Source organism: Nematostella vectensis, chromosome 10, assembly GCF_932526225.1.
Source record: "Nematostella vectensis chromosome 10, jaNemVect1.1, whole genome shotgun sequence".
Taxonomy (NCBI): Eukaryota; Metazoa; Cnidaria; class Anthozoa; order Actiniaria; family Edwardsiidae; genus Nematostella; species Nematostella vectensis.
Window position 1 is genome coordinate 9,368,586 of NC_064043.1, and position 19,248 is coordinate 9,387,833.

At 38.6% G+C, this 19,248-nt stretch overlaps 2 protein-coding genes across 4 annotated transcripts; both read left to right on the forward strand.

The window, feature by feature from the left end:
• The first annotated feature begins 59 nt into the window (after positions 1–59).
• On the forward strand, positions 60–5,165 carry LOC5513565. Its single transcript, XM_001633753.3, has 9 exons — positions 60–197; positions 588–712; positions 1,076–1,202; positions 2,155–2,228; positions 2,616–2,667; positions 3,676–3,771; positions 4,172–4,219; positions 4,461–4,532; positions 4,839–5,165. Exons 1-9 carry the CDS (start codon positions 84–86, stop codon positions 4,848–4,850), a joined length of 720 nt encoding a protein of 239 aa, XP_001633803.2. The 5' UTR covers positions 60–83; the 3' UTR covers positions 4,851–5,165.
• A 221-nt stretch (positions 5,166–5,386) lies between these two features.
• LOC5513566 (melanopsin-B) lies at positions 5,387–16,005 on the forward strand. Of its 3 annotated transcripts, none has more exons than XM_032383031.2 (2): positions 5,387–7,510; positions 12,514–16,005. In XM_032383031.2, the coding sequence occupies exon 2, from the start codon at positions 12,759–12,761 to the stop codon at positions 15,090–15,092; it is 2,334 nt and encodes a 777-aa protein (XP_032238922.1). In that variant the 5' UTR covers positions 5,387–7,510; positions 12,514–12,758; the 3' UTR covers positions 15,093–16,005. The 3 variants fall into 3 exon arrangements, with proteins under 3 accessions (XP_032238922.1, XP_032238923.1, XP_048589158.1); XM_032383032.2 differs by lacking the exon at positions 5,387–7,510 and adding an exon at positions 7,525–8,995; XM_048733201.1 differs by lacking the exon at positions 5,387–7,510 and adding an exon at positions 9,027–12,224.
• Positions 16,006–19,248: the final 3,243 nt, after the last annotated feature.

Sequence of the window (19,248 nt, forward strand, 5' to 3'; positions counted from 1 at the left end):
AACCAATCTCATTCACTTAAAACATTTTTATAATTTTCTTGAAATGTGAAAATTCGGTCAATGAAAACAAATGAGAAAGTTAGATGAACTGCGTCTGCAGTACAACAGCGGTCGACGCATGCGTAAGGCGTTGTGAGCCAGCGATGACTCAGCGTCTCACTACAAAAGAAAAACAAGACAAGATGGCGTCCGGTTCGGTAAGTACACTTTAAATTGATATAATAAATGATGACCACGTTGTCTGCACTTCAACCCTGTGATTTCCGTTTGCCTTAGATGAATTAGTGTTTGAGTTTTAACTTTGAGGTTTGCAATTTGTTTTCCAAATCAAACTGTAGGCATACGTATTCGGCATTGCTTTTCACATACTACTTTTTTGAGCATAAGATTGAAAGACCACGCAATATTTGGCTGGGATGGACGAGAGAGCTCTTACAAGAATATAAGGCTCAATTAGTACCATTTGAATCCCCAATGAACGCCTTGCCTTCTAACCCCTCAAGTTCCCTTGCCTTATATGAGTAGTACCGTATGATTGAAACAAAAAATACCAGTCACTTTGAAAAATGAACTTTTTGCTTTTCTAGGATGGTGGAAAGGTTGGAGCAGGGGAGATGGAGGCAGCTCTTGATGCGTTGCTTGAAGAGCTTTGCAAGGAGCATGGCAAGGACTCCTCTAAGACAGCAATTGAGACGATGCTTCGTATGGCTAAGTAGGTTGTAGAAAGAGTCAAAATTGCTAAAATATCTGTCAGTGCTTTTCTCCTGTTGGACTGTTTCTTTGTAGTAACTGCCAAATACTTTCAAAGCTGTAGCAGCTCATTTTGGTTCTCAGATCAAAAAGTCTTGGTTAAAATCTGGGTTATAGAATTTATCACCTAGAGATGTAAAAGCCTGTGTAAATAACGATTGGTCCCTAAGGATGCAGCCCCCCCCCCCCCCCCAGCTTTCCTAACGTCCCTGTATCACCCCTTCCGCCAATATTTCGAGACATGTTATGGCCCTGCATTTACCATCATTTTCATATTTTTCAACTGGATTAAAGAAATTCAATTGAATTATCAAACTTCTTTCAGCAATATAATTCAGGAACCCAACAATGAGAAGTTCAGAAATGTTCGGACAGAGAACAAGACTTTCTCCACCAAAGTATGGCAGCTCCCAGAAGCACAGCAATTCATGCTTGTATGGGGCTGGACACAGGTATGCAGACAGACTGAAAAATAAGAACTATTATAAACAGTTTACTCAAAATGCTACCAAAGATAGGGAACTAGTGATCTGGAGATCTTTTGATTACCAACAATGATAAAGTTATTTTATAAAGAATACAAACTGCTAGAAATTCTAGGTGCAGAGACATTAGTACAAAACTTCACAACCTTTTCTGTCCTTGTGACTCAAATTAAATTAAATTGTGGGACTTGAGACTATGTGTTGCATAAATAGTTGCAAAATAATTAACTTTCCTTCGTGGCAGACCATGGCCAACCTCCATGTTTTGTGCATGATACTTTAAATTATATACACCTATTCAAATGAGGTTCAGGGGTTTCATTATATTTCAGAGTAGGAGGAGTATTAGTTCAAATTAACTTAATTCAAGATCTTAAAAAAGTAGCCAGCACTTGGTTGGAAATAGCTGGCAGTTTTGCTGAGGCCTGATAAAACCCCCGAGGTTGCAGTGGAGAATCCATTTGTCGTAACCTGCAGTGCTACATGGGTATCAAGAAAATTACTAAACAAACGTTTGAAAAGCTGTAAAATTGCCTTTGAATGTTTTCATGGTGTGCAGAGATCTTAGCCATTTAATCATTATCCATGATCCACTGCAGGTTTTGACACTGGATTCTTCACTGCAACCTTATTTAAAATTGGTGTACTTTGGTGTTGTTAGTACTGTGAAAAACATCCTACAGGTCTGTTAACTCCTCACACCAACATCTACATAAAATGAAAAGTGCAACGTCATTTATTTACGATTTCATACAAATCTCTAAGCCTACCTTTCCCTATATGTTCACTGTATTTCTAGCCCCTGAACCCCTATATAATTTTAGTATTATGTACAAAACATGTTCTTGGGTGACCAATGGGCAGACCACACTTTTTTATGTCTGTTGTTATCAAATAGATTACTGATGCTTTATTACAGGTAGAAGACCATCTGGTTTTAGCATCCGATGATATAATAAAGCCTGTTAAACATGTTTTACAGAGGAGACTCAAGTAAGTCTCAATAAACATTAGAAAACATTATAAAGAGGATAAAAATAAAGGGATGCAGTAGTTGTAATCCCCCTTTTTCTGTGATTGACCTTTGAAATAATTATATAAAGATAATATGATTGATTGTATAAAGTATATTTGGACAGAAAAAGTTTCTAGGTGGATCAAGTAACCTATTACACGAGCTAAGGATGTCAATATGAACTTAATTGATCCAGTCCAATCCGGTCAGTAAATTACTACTCTTGACCCCATGCCACGTTTTTGTCTACACGCCCCTGAACAAAGGCATATTGATTTCCTTTTGTAGCAAAGAGTTGAATGTGGGTATATTCAAAGGGAGGAAACATCTAAAGCGTTGCAGCTTATCTAATACTTTTATTGCAGTTTGTTGACAATGCAGCAACAAAGATCTGCTGCTTCTTCAAATAGAGCCCCAGTGAGTGATTATCTTTTGTGACCAAATTACTGTTAATAGGAAGACAGCCCCTGCACTTAAACACGAACGCGCACTATAAAAGGGATAGCTCTACCCCCTTTTTCGCAAGCTCTAGCTCAAGTCATTGTCATTCACAACTAGACTTCATTAAGTGTGGACCTCTGTAACTGCCGGAAAAAAACATGCTAAAAGTAAAGCCGTACGACAAACTACGACAACTTTTAAGTACAAAAGAGTGTTAAATAATCAGGCATATTCAGAAAGTGTTTGGAGCCCATTCTTTACAAAAAAAAAAGAGCGAAAATTGTCCTTGAGAAATCAAACACAGTGCGCCCTCGTTTGAATTGAAAAAAAAAATTTCAAAAACAGCCCGTGCGCTCTTTTGAAATTAAATTATAGTGTGCGCCCATGTAAGCAATGAATTTGAAATATTCATCGCTTCAAAACCTATCTAATCCTCGCTATTTTTCATTCTGTTTCAAGAAACAGCTGTTGATAAGTTTATGTTTGCTTCAATAGTGTGTTATCGGCCACTCTAGAACTCTCTTGTAGCATTTTGGTCTCTCTCTACGGAGCTCTGCACTCGGTGATGTCAAATGACGAATGCCAGCTTCCCTTAGGCAGGTCCCTTTTATAGTGCCCGTTCGTGTTTAAGTGTATTATATTAGATTTAATTATGTAAATGGCGGCTGAGGCAAGTGTCTCAGTATGCCTTGTAACAGTGGGCCCACATATAATCTGGTTATTATGTGAATAGCGGAGGCCTCTCTTCCCGTGAATGATAGCAAAGCCAAATACAGAGAAGAGAGAGGTCTCTGCTGGCAGGGTTTTAACAAATTTGCCCTGAAATTGACACTTTAAAAGTTTTTATTATGAACAACACAAAATCATGAACTCCTGATTAAAATAAAAAGCTTTTTATAAGATGCAAAGTTTTTTAATTTTTGTCAATTCTTAGTGTTGTATGAGAAGGTTTTTAGTCACCCTAAAATCCTATTTTTGTGGAAGGTCTCAGAAAAGGATAGAGTTTTACAAGAAGAGAGAAAAAGAAGGCTTGAACAAGCAAAGCACGAGAAAGAGGAGAAAAAGAGAATTATGGCACAGGTATGCTTGTCTAATGAGAGAATCATGTGTGAGGGTGTCGCTGATAGCGGTATACAGAAGGGTGAGAAGCTGCAGCTAGTTAGTTCTTGCATGTTTCTGTTAGGAATCAAATGAGGGAATGAAAGAAAATTAAATAAAAGGAAAGGGAAGTGGAGTGAAGGGAAGGGAAGGTAAAGAAAAAAGAGCAGAATAAAGTGGGACGAATTTAACAAAACTAGAGCTTTGAGCTGTGGGTGAAAGAGCTTATAATGTGAAGGAAATTAGGTATGAAATGTTTTTGTGTCCTCAACATTAATTTTATTGGGGGGAGGCGAACATCACAGAAACAAAGGAGCGTGCTTCTTGTTATTCTCGATATTGTGTCAATAGATAACGTTGATGATATGTACTTGTCTCTTAGATTAAAGCTGATCGAGAAAACCTCAAAGCACGGCAGCTCAAGGACTCGGTAAGCCTTCACTGCAGATCCATATAATAGTATGTGTATGATATTTGTGTTGTTAATAAATCAAGGACTCGGTAAGCCCTCACTACAGATCCATATAATACATAGTATGTGTATGATATTTGTGTTGTTAATAAATCATTTCCTGCTGCAGATCTCGACACGTATATAAAAGAGTATTAGTGTGTAATGCATTTGTAATTTTTTAGAAGAATAGGTTACAAGGCATTTTTCGTTTTACCAGAAAGCACGCCATCTCCAATCCGGAGGCGGGATGAAGAAATTCGAGGATATCGGCGTTGATTTGGATGGCGGGGTAAGAGTTAGGATTCTTCCTTCCACAATGTTTTTTTTTTTCCGTTGTCTGACTTAACTTAATCACTCGTTAAAAAATCTTGCGTTCTGATTGATTTCAGCTATGGGTAATGGATAATCAATTTTCAACCTCATGTTAACACACGCAAAATTGTACAGATTTTGAAGCTTCTATAGGATTGATACAAATTTTATTTATCAGAAAAGACAACTATAAAAGGCATTAACATCTTAAAGTTGCAATTTCGTGGTCGGACTATTGTCGAAGTTTATTACAAGATACATTTGTATTTGTTTTTCTCTTTAGGGCGGTGGATGAGGTTAGACCCCCTCCTGAAGTGCCACTATTATCATAGTGAATCAGGAGGGTCCTTCACGTCTCGCTAGGGGGTACTCAACAGCCTAACAGCGCCTCCTCATGACGACCTCTCTTGAAATATTCAACGTAAAAGTTAGGTCTGATATGTTGGCTGTGCAGAACCCTTAGCATCTTTTGGGATTTTTAGATGTCAAGTATTTCGTGTTTTTTTATGGTTGTTAGTTTACGAGTGAAAATAATGTAAACGTGGAAAAATTTCTCTCCCGCGCATTTTTATTGCGCGCAAATATAAAAATAAAAACTAAAATAAACGTCTTTTGAATATAAGCCATTACTGTAGTAAAGCACCAAATGTAATTTCGTTGGTTTGAATGCAGTCTACCGTCTATCCGTGGGCAGATGCAGAATAACGTATAATGGTTTCCATTTTTTTAAGGTACAGTAATACGAGCAGAAAATGGTACAACTTTTGTGGCAACAAAATAAGTTTGCAAGTGCCGTTGCGCGTTTTACTACCGGCGCGCCAACTTTCGTCGCAGCAATTTTTTTGTTGCAAGTTGAAAAATTTTGCTGCAGAAAGTAGAAGATGGTTTTACTCTTTGCAACAAAACTCGGAGATGTAGTCCGTATTACTACATCAACCCAACTTGTCTCACAGGAAAAAGACGTCAAGCATAACGCAAGCAGTTGCAATAAAATTTGTGATTGGTTGAACGAAAGTAACACATCAGTGTCACGGAGGAAAACGACTGCGGATCAACAACAAGTCTATCTTTTGCTGCGCCGGTAGTAAAACGCGCAACATCGCCTTCGAACTTTTTTTGCAAATGCTGCCACAAAAGTTGTACGATTTTGTTGCTCGTATTACCGTACCTTTATAAAATTCAGCTTCTTTGCTTGTTCTAAAAGAAGAGAATATTGGAATATTTGATTACCTGCTTATAGGGAGGGGTCGTTTTATTTCTTTTTCCGTTTTGGTAGGTTTTTTGGTGCGGTTTTGCGGTTTCTTAAAACAAAGCGTTTTCTGGCTTTTCGCAAAACTCTGTTGCATTTTTAGCGGGTTGTTTTGACATTTTCTTTGTTATGTCGTTACATGTGACGTCATATGCGTGTGTGACGTTTATAGTGTCAATAGCTTGTAGCCGCCGTTAAAGGGGATTGTTATCTTGTTTAAATATTACCAGCTGGTATTAAATTGTTGAATTACCTTATGGAAAAGTACCTAACTGAATATTATGTTTGTTTTTACTGTTTTAGCGAATCTGACATTCAACATCTGCGTATAATCTTGTTTCCAAATGTCCTAAGTCATATTGTTCAGTGTTCACGATCTTTTAGAACCAGCTGGGTTTTCGGAGCCCGCAAGCATGCAGAGATTCGACCAGCCAACAACTGGCGTTGGGTTCACGCCCCTTGATCTCTTCAAAGTGAGCTAGTTTTAGTTCCAAATTTATTTCAAAGTAAGGGTTTATGCGCACATGTGATTTAGGGCTTTTTGGTCATTTATCCTTGACTTCTGTATAATGTGTGACTCTTGAGCCGCTTATCTCCCGCGATCCATTTCAGGGCTTAGTAATTAATCACCATTTAATGTATTCTCTTTACGTTGGCCAGAAGCCTCCTTAGGGACAATGATAAATGCGTGGAGAAAAGATTAACGGATCACTTTCATGTTCAGTACACAATGAGAGAACTACCGATCGTGACAAAACCTCTTCAATTTACCATTATTTGTAAACTATATTTAAAGGTTTTAAAAAAGGGAAGAAAAAGTATCTACTTGTTATGGGATAGTGACCGATGAAGATGCTTTGAAGATGATAAGCGGATAATACGAAAAGTATTACGGAGAACAATATTATGAACGGCATGGTTAGGAGACGGGTCGCACGCAAACGCTAAGCATTCCACAGTTCTAATGATGAGCGTTGCTTGTTTCTTGAGCTCAGTCGACCACAGTTCTAATGATGAGCGTTGCTTGTTTCTTGAGCTCAGTCGACCACAGTTCTAATGATGAGCGTTGCTTGTTTCTTGAGCTCAGTCGACCACAGTTCTAATGATGAGCGTTGCTTGTTTCTTGAGCTCAGTCGACCACAGTTCTAATGATGAGCGTTGCTTGTTTCTTGAGCTCAGTCGATTGTCTCGTGCAGACGTGCACATTTCACGCCCGACTCAAAATCACAGCACAATATTAGCGGTTCGCGATATAGAAACATGCCCTCTTGTACATTACCACTGGTCGCTAATCCGTCATCTCGGGTTCTATTAGTTCTCTTATCCGTTAAATTACCAAGATACGGATCTTTAATATGGCCTTAACGTCACTTAGTTATGTGCTGTCGTCCCGCTGGTTTTCCAAATACACTGGAGAAATAAATCTGGCTCACGGAACTCGGATATCGACTTGCACAACTGATGTTTTCTATTTAGATTCGCTGAAAACGCCGGAAAATCTTCATGGAGATTTTTGTGGTCTCGGTGCGTATTCTTTTGGAAAGAGCGACTAGGACATTTCCCAGAAGGCCAAGCGCGCAGAGATCGATCAATTTTCTTCGGAAGCTGTATTCAATAGAAATTCAATTATCGATGGGCGAATAGTCATTCAGTTGTGTGAAGTCCGGCTGCGAAATGACCGTGAATTTACTGCGAGCGGGAGCCAGGTAATTATTGACGAATGTTAGCTATATTAATCTGTGAAGCGAGAAATGCGAGCGAAGGTTTTGATTTGACTCTCAAGTGACAACGTAAACCTGGTTGGCAAACGCGCCAAGTAAACAAAAAGAAGATCGGTAGAAACAATCTTTAGAAGGATGTGATTGCGATTTCTGTAAACTAGTGAAATTTGTATAGTGAAAGGAGACAGTTCCGACATCCGGAAACAACATTTTGCGCGTACAGTACATCAAAAGTGCAAAAGTGAAAACATCGAGCCCAATTGAGATTATTTGCGATTCTACGGTCGAAGACAAACAAAAGATTTTATTCTATTTTTGACGAATGCTTGTTTCTAATAAAGAATGTCATAGTGACATTTTCAAAAGCAGCCTTTGGTACTGACGGTTTTAAATATCTAATTATGGAAATGTGATTTTTTGAGAGAACGCTCGCAGTTTTTGTTTGGGAAAATCCCCCGTTAACTTTAGATAATCTTTTCTAAAGCCTCCAGTTGTTGATAGAAGATTCCGATTAACATGTACCGATTTTTTTACAGAGTTGCATTTGTGTTTCGGTACGGATTCCGAGAAAATGTTTTTTCTTTGTTTCATGAAAAAAAAGAGGTTTTTCTTCAAGATAGAAAATCTAATAGCACTTACAACAGTGGGATCTCTATATGAGTCTAACGAAGCACTCTACTTTCCCGCGCTTCCCGCCTGAGGATTTCTATTTGTGGTGTACCTGATCCTTCTGATATGAATTTTTTATTCTTATGGAGAAAAATACTGGAACGTTTATTTTAGACCACATTTTATTAGTCGGCCAAATAAACTAAGAGAAGTAACAAAGGTTTGTTTGAATGTTTGTTCGAGCTGAGTAGCAATCACTTGGTATACGTTTTGACGTGAGTTTGTCAAAGCAATAAAGTCGGTGAGGCACTCTTGGGGGTTTCAATCAAAGACTAAACAAAACATATCAATGAGTCGACTAGCACAGTAAACCAAGGCGTTTGGGCTTACAATATCGTTGTTTTAAGCCACGCATTACAGGGAAGGATAACGGCGTTACTCAAGAGGCTTCCAGCGTCGTTTTGATTATTGCTATTTTTTGTTTTTAACATGATGAAAAACATTACCATGAGCACTAAATTGAATTGTATTCTCAATCTGTAAGACCTTTTGGCATATTTTAAGTTATCTCTTAAGATATAAGCTCTTGCCCTCTGAATTTTATCGACACTAACATCGGATGATAATTTCAAAATAGTAAACAGATGCCTTAAAATTATTTATTTCGCTTTTAAAACAGGGCGTACAAAAACGATGGTACCATCAGAGGTGGATTTATTCAGATTCTGAAGTGAAGTTAAAAAATGGATTACTGCTAGCTGTGTTTAAAATACCATATAATGAACTACGTAAATTGTATGTCAAATTAGCTGGCTTTCTCAATGACACTTTGCGGTCAGAATTTTATCCGCGTGTTTCAAGGTAAGAATTTTCTTCGTTAGTGTACAAGCTAATGTAAAATGTAAAAATTGCATTTTTCAAGTATCGCTTTACGCTATTTTCACTTCCGTTGTTAAAAGAAAGAAACGTGGGGGAAAATACGAACACGAAAAACTTTAATTACACATAGAAAATGATTTTAGGGCAACAGTTATTGATTGCTAAAAAATAGAAATATTCTTGTACAATATTTATGATATTTGCATCCGTTCTTTTATCACAAGATATACATAGCCATGCCTTATATTTTTATTTTACACCATTTTGCCATAGGGATCAAAACAAAGAAGAAAGCCTAATGTCTTCCTTTATACACAAATCTTTTATTGCCATAGAAAAAAATACACGTTCCTTTATAAGAATCAAGCTTTCGTTTAAAAGCTTTTAAAAAAAAGTCGAAAGGAAAATTTCCGAATTCTACCGAGGAAGTGCTGTTTATGAAACATTTTAATTTGTAAATACAATTTTTAATTTAATGTGTTGTGTGGGAGGCATGCCTTAATAGTAAATTTATCCATATGAAGGTCCATGATTGACAGGCTGTATTCCAAAGGGGTATTTTTTTTTTAATTGAAATTAGCATGCGAGAGAGTTGGCTACTAGTCTAGTCGTTTATAATGTTTGATAAGACGTGTTTTCTTCCCCGACATAGGTTGATAGGTGACTCTCATTTACGCTTTTTGTGTACTCAGGGGGCGTACACTAAAAGCAACCGCTTTATCAAATACAAAGAAAACTACCGACTTTACTGCTAATGCAGACAAAATGCTAAATAGCCGAGGTTGCCTGTGCTATTACGTTCGATGTCAGATGTTCCTCTAATTGCTTCCTTTATTCCTATAAATGTCTTTTCTGGGATTATTAGTTGCCTTTTAGTATCAAGAAAAGTGCGATGACAATAGGGTGGTGGTTTGAGTTTAGCATTTCGTTAAAAATGCGCGAATCTTAATATTAATAAAATCTTGATAATTAAAAAGCATACAATTTTTTATCTAAAGAAACCAGAATAATCTGGACAAAATGGCGAACAATGTTTCTTTTCTTTCTGGAAGTAGACTTTAAAATGTATATTTGTAGCGACAGGTTTGTGATATTTTCATATTTGAAAATTTGATATTTTCTTGTTATTCACCATCATCTCGTGATAGTTTATTTTTTGCTTTTTTTATCGTAAACCACAAGAAATTTGTGAAAGGAAACAAGCGAGCGCTTTCAATTACCGGGGAGACTAAAGTCTTAAAATCATGCATTTCAAGAAGTTTTTCGCCAAAATATTTGACAAAACATCTAATTTTTTATACCCTCAAGGAAGAGGTCGGGATGTAAGTTTCTTTTTTTTTTTTTCATAAGTTTTGCTAGTGAGTTATGGGGGACTTGATTTACTATAGTTACTGTGACAAAGTTTGTCGTTTGTAGCGTAGTTACTAATTATACGTTTGCAAAAATGTACAAAAAACTGCAGTTGAGAAAATACGTTTGTTTTGTCACTGACCTACGTATACCATATATTGGGACGATGAATATAAAATAAGTCTATCATTCTGCTGAATTGTCAGTAGAGTCAAAAGTGAGACACATTACACACAAAGTTGTTGTGAGTAATGCGTTCTGTTTGTCATGGAAACGACTTGAAGGGGCTTGCCTTCCCAGAATGCATTTCCTTTTTGTTTCCATCATTACAATGCATTTCCTTTTTGTTTCGATCATTACGAAGCCTAAGCCATATGCGGAACATTTTTGCGACTTTTCAAAACTCTTCTATTAAGTTTTGAGCCTTCCAGCCGTTCAGAACAAATGTTTAGATTTTTACTAGTGACTTCAAAGTCCTTGTCTCCCATGATGCTCTGCAAGACGCCTGTTCATGTTTCACCTAGGATGCTTGCGGCTTTTTGCAGTGGTTTGGGGTCGCCGTTGTTCTGGCACGCCACTATCTCAAGCGTCACTGATAATTAACCTAAACATGTTACTGACTGTTGAGAGGAAGACATTTATAGAAACACAGCATCGACCAATGTGACTTAAGCATTTGGCGTGTGCTTTTTTCGTAGGTTATGATATAGTCGTATTTTTAGTTTCATTGCTTTTCTTTTTGGACCCCCATTAAGATGATAACCTGTAGTAGCGACTCATTTAGCACGGTTCCTAGGATGGCCATTCTATTTGTTTTACAGTGAAAAGCAGGTGCTTGCTCACAAATGATATGGCTTTTGATTATTCTAACAGACGCTACCCCACGTAATTTACGATCTATTTTAAAGTAACCAGGGCCCATAGCGTTATAAAAACTAACGCGAGTTATTTGTTTTTTTTTTATGAACATTTGATATTGATAGTAAAAATTGTTAGCTGTCGAAACCAAAGAAACAATTAATAAAGCTTAAAATTCTTAACTTACCGTGAGTGATTGTTCATTCACTTCAAGCAGCGTCCATTTCATAGCGAACTCCGAATTCGATTAGAAAAATTCTTGAATCATTATTTTTCATTTTAATTAATAGTGAAAAGATATTGATCAAGAAAGCATTTGGCGAAATTCCATAACGGGAGTTTTTTTTTTTTTTTTTTGGAAAGATGAACGAAGGAGAAGGAGGTAGAGAAGCTTCTACAAAACATTCAGCCGAACCATGAATAACGTAACTTCCATAAGATTAACACCGTTTTATTTCCTTCCCAGCAGGTGCTCTGTGACTTTAGACGTTTTCAAACAAAAGAAATTGCATTTTTTTCTAAATTTCTAGAGAAAACATACGGGTTGTGGCTTTGAAGACCTGTGTTTATTTAAGTTTGTTGACATTTGAGTTTTCCTTGTTTGAACACCTAGCTTCTGTCTATATACTTGTCAAACGGTTTCGCCAGTAACCCATGTGTTAAACAAATTGAAGAATTCGCTATGGAAAAAAATGTGAAAAATTGGGATAATTTATTCATCGGGTTCTATGTAAATTACCAATAATCACGTCTCATCAGATTCAACCCTACTTTGCAGCACAATTCTTCGTTATCCCTCAAACTAATAAACAAATTCCCGATAATTACAGCGAATGTTATAAAACTTTTATGGGAAATTTAAAGGAGCGAGCTGTGAGATGACTTAACAGACTATACAAGCAAACTCCGGCATGACATGATATTAGATCTCAACTAAGTCCGGCAAACTTGAAGGCTTAAATAAGTAATGAAGTGGCTTGAACCCTGTATAACCGCAGAACGGGTAAGCTGTCGACGCATTTCAGTAAAATTTGACTGAGAAGTGTGGCGAATGTTATGTGTCAAATCGTGAAATTTGTGGAGTTGTATGGTTTTGATATTGGGCGCGTACAGATAGGTCTATTGGTATCTCGGGATCGGATTATGCAAAATATCGGTGTTGAATTGTTTTTAATCATTTCTCGGTGAAATCCCACCACGGCACCTGCCGTTAATGCAACTTTTTACATGTCTACAGAACGCGCAAAGCTGATATTACTCTGTTGATGAGACTGTATGTTATTGCCTTGCAGCAAGCAGCCGTTATACAAGGGCTGCCATTAGCATGGATGTTTTTCAAAGGAGAAGAAGTAGCAACTCGAGCCGGCTCATCTTAGATCTCGACATCTGGATAATATCTTTGAATCCCCATAACAGCCATGAGATATCACTCATGCTCGAGGCGTCCATCTATATAAGATACTATTAGGATTTAACCCTTGCTTCCCCACATGTGAAGGACGAATCGTAGTACTTCCAAGGCTGTGGTTTAGACTTTATGGATGGAAATACAACAGGAAAAAAGGATGTCCTCCCTGGTGAGTTTCCACAGCAGGCCGTTATCGGTTTGATGTTTTTCTTTAGCATAACCGACATTACAAACATCATCGGTAACACGTTGGTTTTAGCTATAGTGTTTGGGAATTCCCGCCTACAAACGAACACAAACATCTTTATCACGAATCTTTGCCTCGTGGATCTGATTTCCGGCATTCTCTTGATGCCCATGGTTATGAACGCTTTGGTGACCAATGAAGCAATGGCTGGAAGACTCTGTGAATTTAGTGCGTTTATCGACGCTATATATTCCACGGGCTCTTCACTCACCATCGCTACCATAGCCGTCGATCGCTATCATTCCATCGTGAACTGCCTTTACTACGAAACAATCGTCACGCATAAAAGGACTGTTTTAGCTATAATATGGATTTGGGTGCAAACGCTTGTTATCTCGATCTGCCCCATTCTAGGCTGGGGGACTTATTCGTTTGACCCGCATCAACTCAAGTGCTCTCTGCAGCTTCCGGATAAGCATGGATTTCTTTACTTTTTGACAAGCACGAGTGTTGTCCTTCCGTATACTATGCTGGTTTTCTGCTACACTCAGATCCACTTAGTCGCGAGACGACACGCTAGAAGCATGGTCGCCATACAAATCCATGATACTGGAAGACGCATCAAATCCATATCCTCGCGCAAGACAAAACTTGTGTACCTAGTGGTCGGTCTGTATAGTGTTTGCTGGTTGCCTTACTACAGTATACAAGTTTTACAGAGCACCATGCCCGGCTTGGGTATTCCCTCAGTCGTGGTAACGCTCGCGACCGCCTTATCTTTGTTGAACGGTTCATGTAACCCCTTTTTATACGCTCTTATCACGAGTCATTATCGCGTGGGTCTGCGTAGGCTTTATCGGCGCTGGAAAAGACGGGTGGGAAGGACTAACGTCTCCCCCTCTGTTGACCCTTCTAAGAGCTCCTGGTCGTTCTCCAGGCCTATTTCTAGCTTGTATCGGTTTCTGCAAGACCAACAGGATACAGGGATCACTCTGAAATGCGTTGCGCCCATCAACGAGAGTTCAATCGCTGGGGTGAGCGGACTGCACGAAGGGAGTAAGGTTAGTCTACGAGCGTCTACTCCTGATAGGTCGGAAAAACAAGTGTTACTAAAACCCACTGGACAAACTCTACAGTTGCCTGATCATCATCGCAACCATCGCGTCAAAAAAGTCGCAAGCGCGGAGAAGTTAAACTACGCAAATGGGTGGACGCCATGCTTGACTGTCCCCGATCTTCATACTTTACCGCGAAAATCATCTAAAGCAAAGAGGAGGAGCAGAGATTTGGATTCAGAGGAGCACGTGACTTGCACAAAGCATCGCGTCGTGGATGAGAGGATAGATGAGATGGCGGAGATGGCGGAGATCGAAACTGACTCCAAGCCGAAAATAGGTAGCGAAAAGAAGGTGGGAGTTGCTGAGGCCGGGAAGGCGTGTAGGATATTAGTACGGGTTAAGGGAACCAATGATTATGATGTCCATATTACAATAATCAAGGGCGCTGGGGGTGTGACGAAGATTGAGTATGTGACCAGTCTTGAAGAACAATCCACAAAAGAGACACGTGAAGGGATTGAACATCGCGTAAGAATTAGCTCGAAGAGGACTAAAGATTGTGCTGTATCGGAGGAGAAATGTTCGGAGGGAAATAGCGAAAAAAATGAGCTCGACTGCTTGGCTTGGAAAAATAATACGGATATGGGTAATGGTGAGATAAAAGGAGATGTGGAAAATAAGGAACAGATGAGTTCCGGGACTGGTGAAAATGAGTATGAGTCCACGGCTAAAGAGAACCAAGGTGTTATTATAAGAGAGTCGCCCGGGAAGCAGAAAGGTGAATCAAATCATCAAAATTCTGGCGAGAAAAGAAATATAAATAGAGATTGTGGTATAGGGGAATCAATTAAATCAAATGTGGAACGGATTCCGGAAAAGGTGGAACGTGAAGACCAGAATACTTGTATTTTCAAATACAGTTCCACAAAAGCGAGATTAAAACGAATAGGGAAGCAGGCAAGAAAAATTAGTTGTAGTAGGGAGAGTGTAGCAAACGAGGGAGAGAAAAGGTTATCAGCAGACAGCAACGAAGATATTGAGTGTTTGGTCAATGAATGGGCTGATGAAGACGGTAATAGCGAATCGAGTCCTCTGAAAGATGCTGACAATACGCGAGACGACGGTACACCCGATGGGCAGGTTGAGGGATGTGACAATGACATGAATGAGTTGACGCAAGCGCCTCTTCTTGAACGCTCTAACTCGTCAGACAGCTAACACCGATAATACCAGCGCAGGCAGCTGGCGGTGGTGTATAGGAAAAAGATGGCAGATGGCATAGTAACGTCGAACAAGTCGTTACATTTTTTAGTCTTTCTATATTATTACATTCACCGGCGCTACATTTATGATCTTTACATGAAGAACCCTAAAAAAACATAAATGCAGTGCATTGCGGGTAACATAGACTGGTCCTATTCAAGCTACACCTAAAGCCTGGTTCTCACTAGGACGCAAGCACAAACGCAAGCGTGACACAAGTAAGAATCCGTCAAACATAAGCGCTAGAAAATCAAGCACGTCTACGTTCTCTTGCGTTTGCTCTTGTTTTCCAGTGAGAATAACGTGCGTTACCCTTGCATCCAAGTGAGAACCAGCCTTTAAAAACAAAGGATTTCTGAGGAAATGGAATAACCTTGAGTCAAAAAATGTCATCAGGGTAGTTTGCTTTAGGGCCAACCTGGTATGCCTTGCGTGACATTAGGTGTTGACTTGCGTGACACCAAATGTTGACTTGCGTGAGCTAGGCAACACGGGTAGTTCGAGCTCAGTCCTTCCCATACATTTTTGCCTGCCTCGCCCTTTTCTTGTCAGACAATGGGTACGAGTTATACACTAACAAAACCAACATAATGAGATCGCGACGCCTATATGAATGCCACTTCTACATCTATTATAAATAATGACTATTTATTTATGGCTCTCCTGTATATATCGCTTTCTCGCCGAACACCCACTCATTAATGAAGGCGTCATACTCTTTAAGCGCTATCATGATGGAATTGGCTTCAGACTAACATGATTATAAGTTGCCTTTAACTATTCAAAGCGGGGGTGCAACGCTGTTTGATGTCCACATCATGTGAGATTAATGAGTTTTTCTGTTCTAAAATAAATCATCTTAAACGCCGTTTGTCGTCTTCTGTGATAAGGGTTTCGCTCGAAGTGACGGGTCCATTTTGTCTGGCTATGATAGGAAGCAAGAGCGACGATATTTTCATTTTTCGCATATGATTCTCTGGCTTTACATGGTTTTCGTTGTTTTAGATTTTCCCTCGCTTTATAAAATAGTATAGATAAGCCCTTTATATCATAGAAACTTTCTGGCTTATTTGTAAGCTCTGCTTTTTGTTGTTGCTATTATCCCGCCAAAAGCCGGAGAGCGCGCGAGTTTGCCACCAGCAAAAGTTTTTGGCCTCGCGAGGCAGTAAGCAAAGCGCACGCGTAAAACGGTGCCCTAGCCGTGTGCGCCGGGCTGGCGAAATTTGCCCCTTTATTCAATCAAAATTTGCCTAAAATCTTACTGCATACATATAAAAGGCAAATGTACTATCATGTACGTCAAATCTTATCCTTTTCCATGATAACATACAGTCTATTGACAAAAGTTGTCGTCAACCGGCTTTGCGACTACGCGACAAGCCCGTATGTAAGCATGGGCTTGACAGTGCTGAAAATGTAAGACTAGTTCCAGTACTGCGCGCAACCAGCCTTTTTGTTTTAAAATGGCTGGGTTTTGCCGGCGAACCGTCACATTTTGGCGAATGCTAAGAAAACTAGACCAAACCTAAGGCTAAAATTTTCTTTATGACTCCCTCATTATCAAATAAATCTGTCATCTTTTGTACAGTATGGTTTTAATGCTGTACAGTAAGTCAAAACAGCGACCGAAGTCAGCCTTTTGTACCTTTACTCGAACGATTCAACACAGAGTTTTTTTTGCCAGAACACGCGCATGCGCATACGTTATTCAGCACTGTCCTCCAGGCATAGACGCTAATATATGCAAAGTTTTGTCAATCAACTGTATGAGTGCGCAATCCCCTCCCCTCAGACAATCCTGAGTAGCTTTTGTCAATTGTGAACCTTATCTATCATAAGAAGATTTACAAGTTTTCAAGGAAAATAATGAAATAGCACAATGCTGAACAGGGAAAATAAACAGTGGATGCCCATTTGTATATCGATTTTTGATACCCAAAAATGTTTGTATAAACAAACTTCATCGTTTACATGAAATCTGTACATTTTGATTTACGAAAAGTTTACTTTTTGATATAAAGTTGTGTATTTATTTGCTGTATTCAAAGATTGTTATTATTCTCTCGTTTGTTATCATTACGTAATCATGATTAATTATAAATCATACTGAAAAATACTTACTGAAAACTGAACCGTTGAACGGCACAAACCTCGGAGCCTCTGCAGCTAAGTCTAATAAAATGTAATGTAATAAGCTTATTATAAATTTCTCAGTATTTATATAATAAATAAAATATACAGCATGGATGGTTGTGCACAACTCGTGAATAAAAACCTTACGCTCGCACTTTGTAGCGAATAAATAATGAAAGTGAAAGACGCAAGTCTATCACTTAACCCCTTCCAGCAAACTAACAAGTTCTACTTTGTACGATGGTTAATTTCAATCAATTAGTTGATTAGTTAGAATGTCTTTGATGTCTAGAGTGGTTTTCAAAAACCATTATATACGTGATATACCATTTAGTTTATTTAGTACAAATACACTGTAATGTCTTTGTTATCTTTTGTTCTGGCTTGACTATTACATTTTGACTATTACATTTTGTTGCACAGGATTTTAAAAACCACTCTAATCAATTTGTATTTTTTCATATTACATTGTAATTGAAGTTCTTCAAACCGCCTGTTAATAAACGATTTGCTGGCTGGCTCTCGTCCTAACCCGTTGTTATCTCGTTATTTAGAAAATAAATGTTTTCTTTTCAGTTGAGCGCAGAGAATTAGAATATAATTTAAGTGTCATGTATTAGAGCTCCGCTTTCAGGCAGTGTCTTAATCTTTACTTCAGGCACAGGTAGCCCAGTCTAACGGGTAAGAGCGAAGCTGAGTTTGCCGTAAAACACAAGGTTCCGCTATAAAAGGAAAGCTCCTCCCACCCCCGGGCTCGAATTTACCATTTTAATCACCACGCTAGCTAGCAGTCACAAATTATAAGTCTCCAGTAAAAATCTCTGAGCCCGAGTTGGTTGGAATAAAACTATTTTTGCACAGGTAACAATACATGTATGTTAAGAAATTGATAAATTAGTGATTTGCTGTCTAATCACTTTTGGTGCAATATTCAGAATTTGGCGCTATCCATAATCTGGCGCATCTGCATAAATCATTCTCGCGCTGCCATGAAAATGCTCGTATTAAAGCGCACACAGCTTTGTATAATATTATTTTACAATAAATAGAAACATTTAAGGTGTACAAGTCTAGGAACGACATTTGATTTGGTTTAGAATATGAAATTTGAATTCAGCGCTCAGAGCAATTGTTCTGACATGTTGACTCATTGATTGTTCGAGCCCGGGGTGACCAGAGTGAAGTTAGTTCCTTATTCGCAGTTCCTTTTTCGTCTGTTTCCTTATTCGCTCAGTTCCCTTTTCAAATCCGGGGGGGTACTTACATGATACCTTTTAATTCGAGTTGAAACAGTATTTAGGCATAACAGTTTATTCAGAACAAGTCCAACAGCATTTTCGTCGGGTAAATTTCGATGCTTTAACGTGCTCGCTGCTAAGAGGAGCTGTGAACATGAGACTCTATCTGCTACAAAAGGTCAAATTACGAAATGCGTGCAATCGCTTTCACAAATGAATCTAGCAAAAGAGAGGAAATCTACCTCTCATCTAATAAATGTATTTGTATCTTGGGCTTTATTTCCAAACGCATTAATATATTTAGAGGGGAAATATTCACGCTTTACTTGACTACGTACGTATGTCGTGTGAATTTGACCTTGCTAACAAAACCACAATTTGACAGATAGTGCTTGTTGTCAATTAACACCTTGGCTACTACATAAGGCTCTGACAAAACAAATAGATTAGTGCAGTGACACGAATAGGCAACTGCTCCTTATTCAAGTTAGTTTTCGCGGATAAGGAAATGGAATCTCCCAACGTCCGATTTCGTTTTACGACTTTATCCGAATAATGAATAGACTATGAAGAGGGTTGTCAGTGTTTGCTCATCATTTCTCAATAAAGGACATGAAATTTCATAACGCCCGATTTCGCTTTAACGACTCCTTTCGAAAGAGTTCTCGAAAAAGGAAATGGTATTTCATAACTCCTTATCTCGTTTTAACTACTTATCCTAATAAGGAATAGACTAAAAA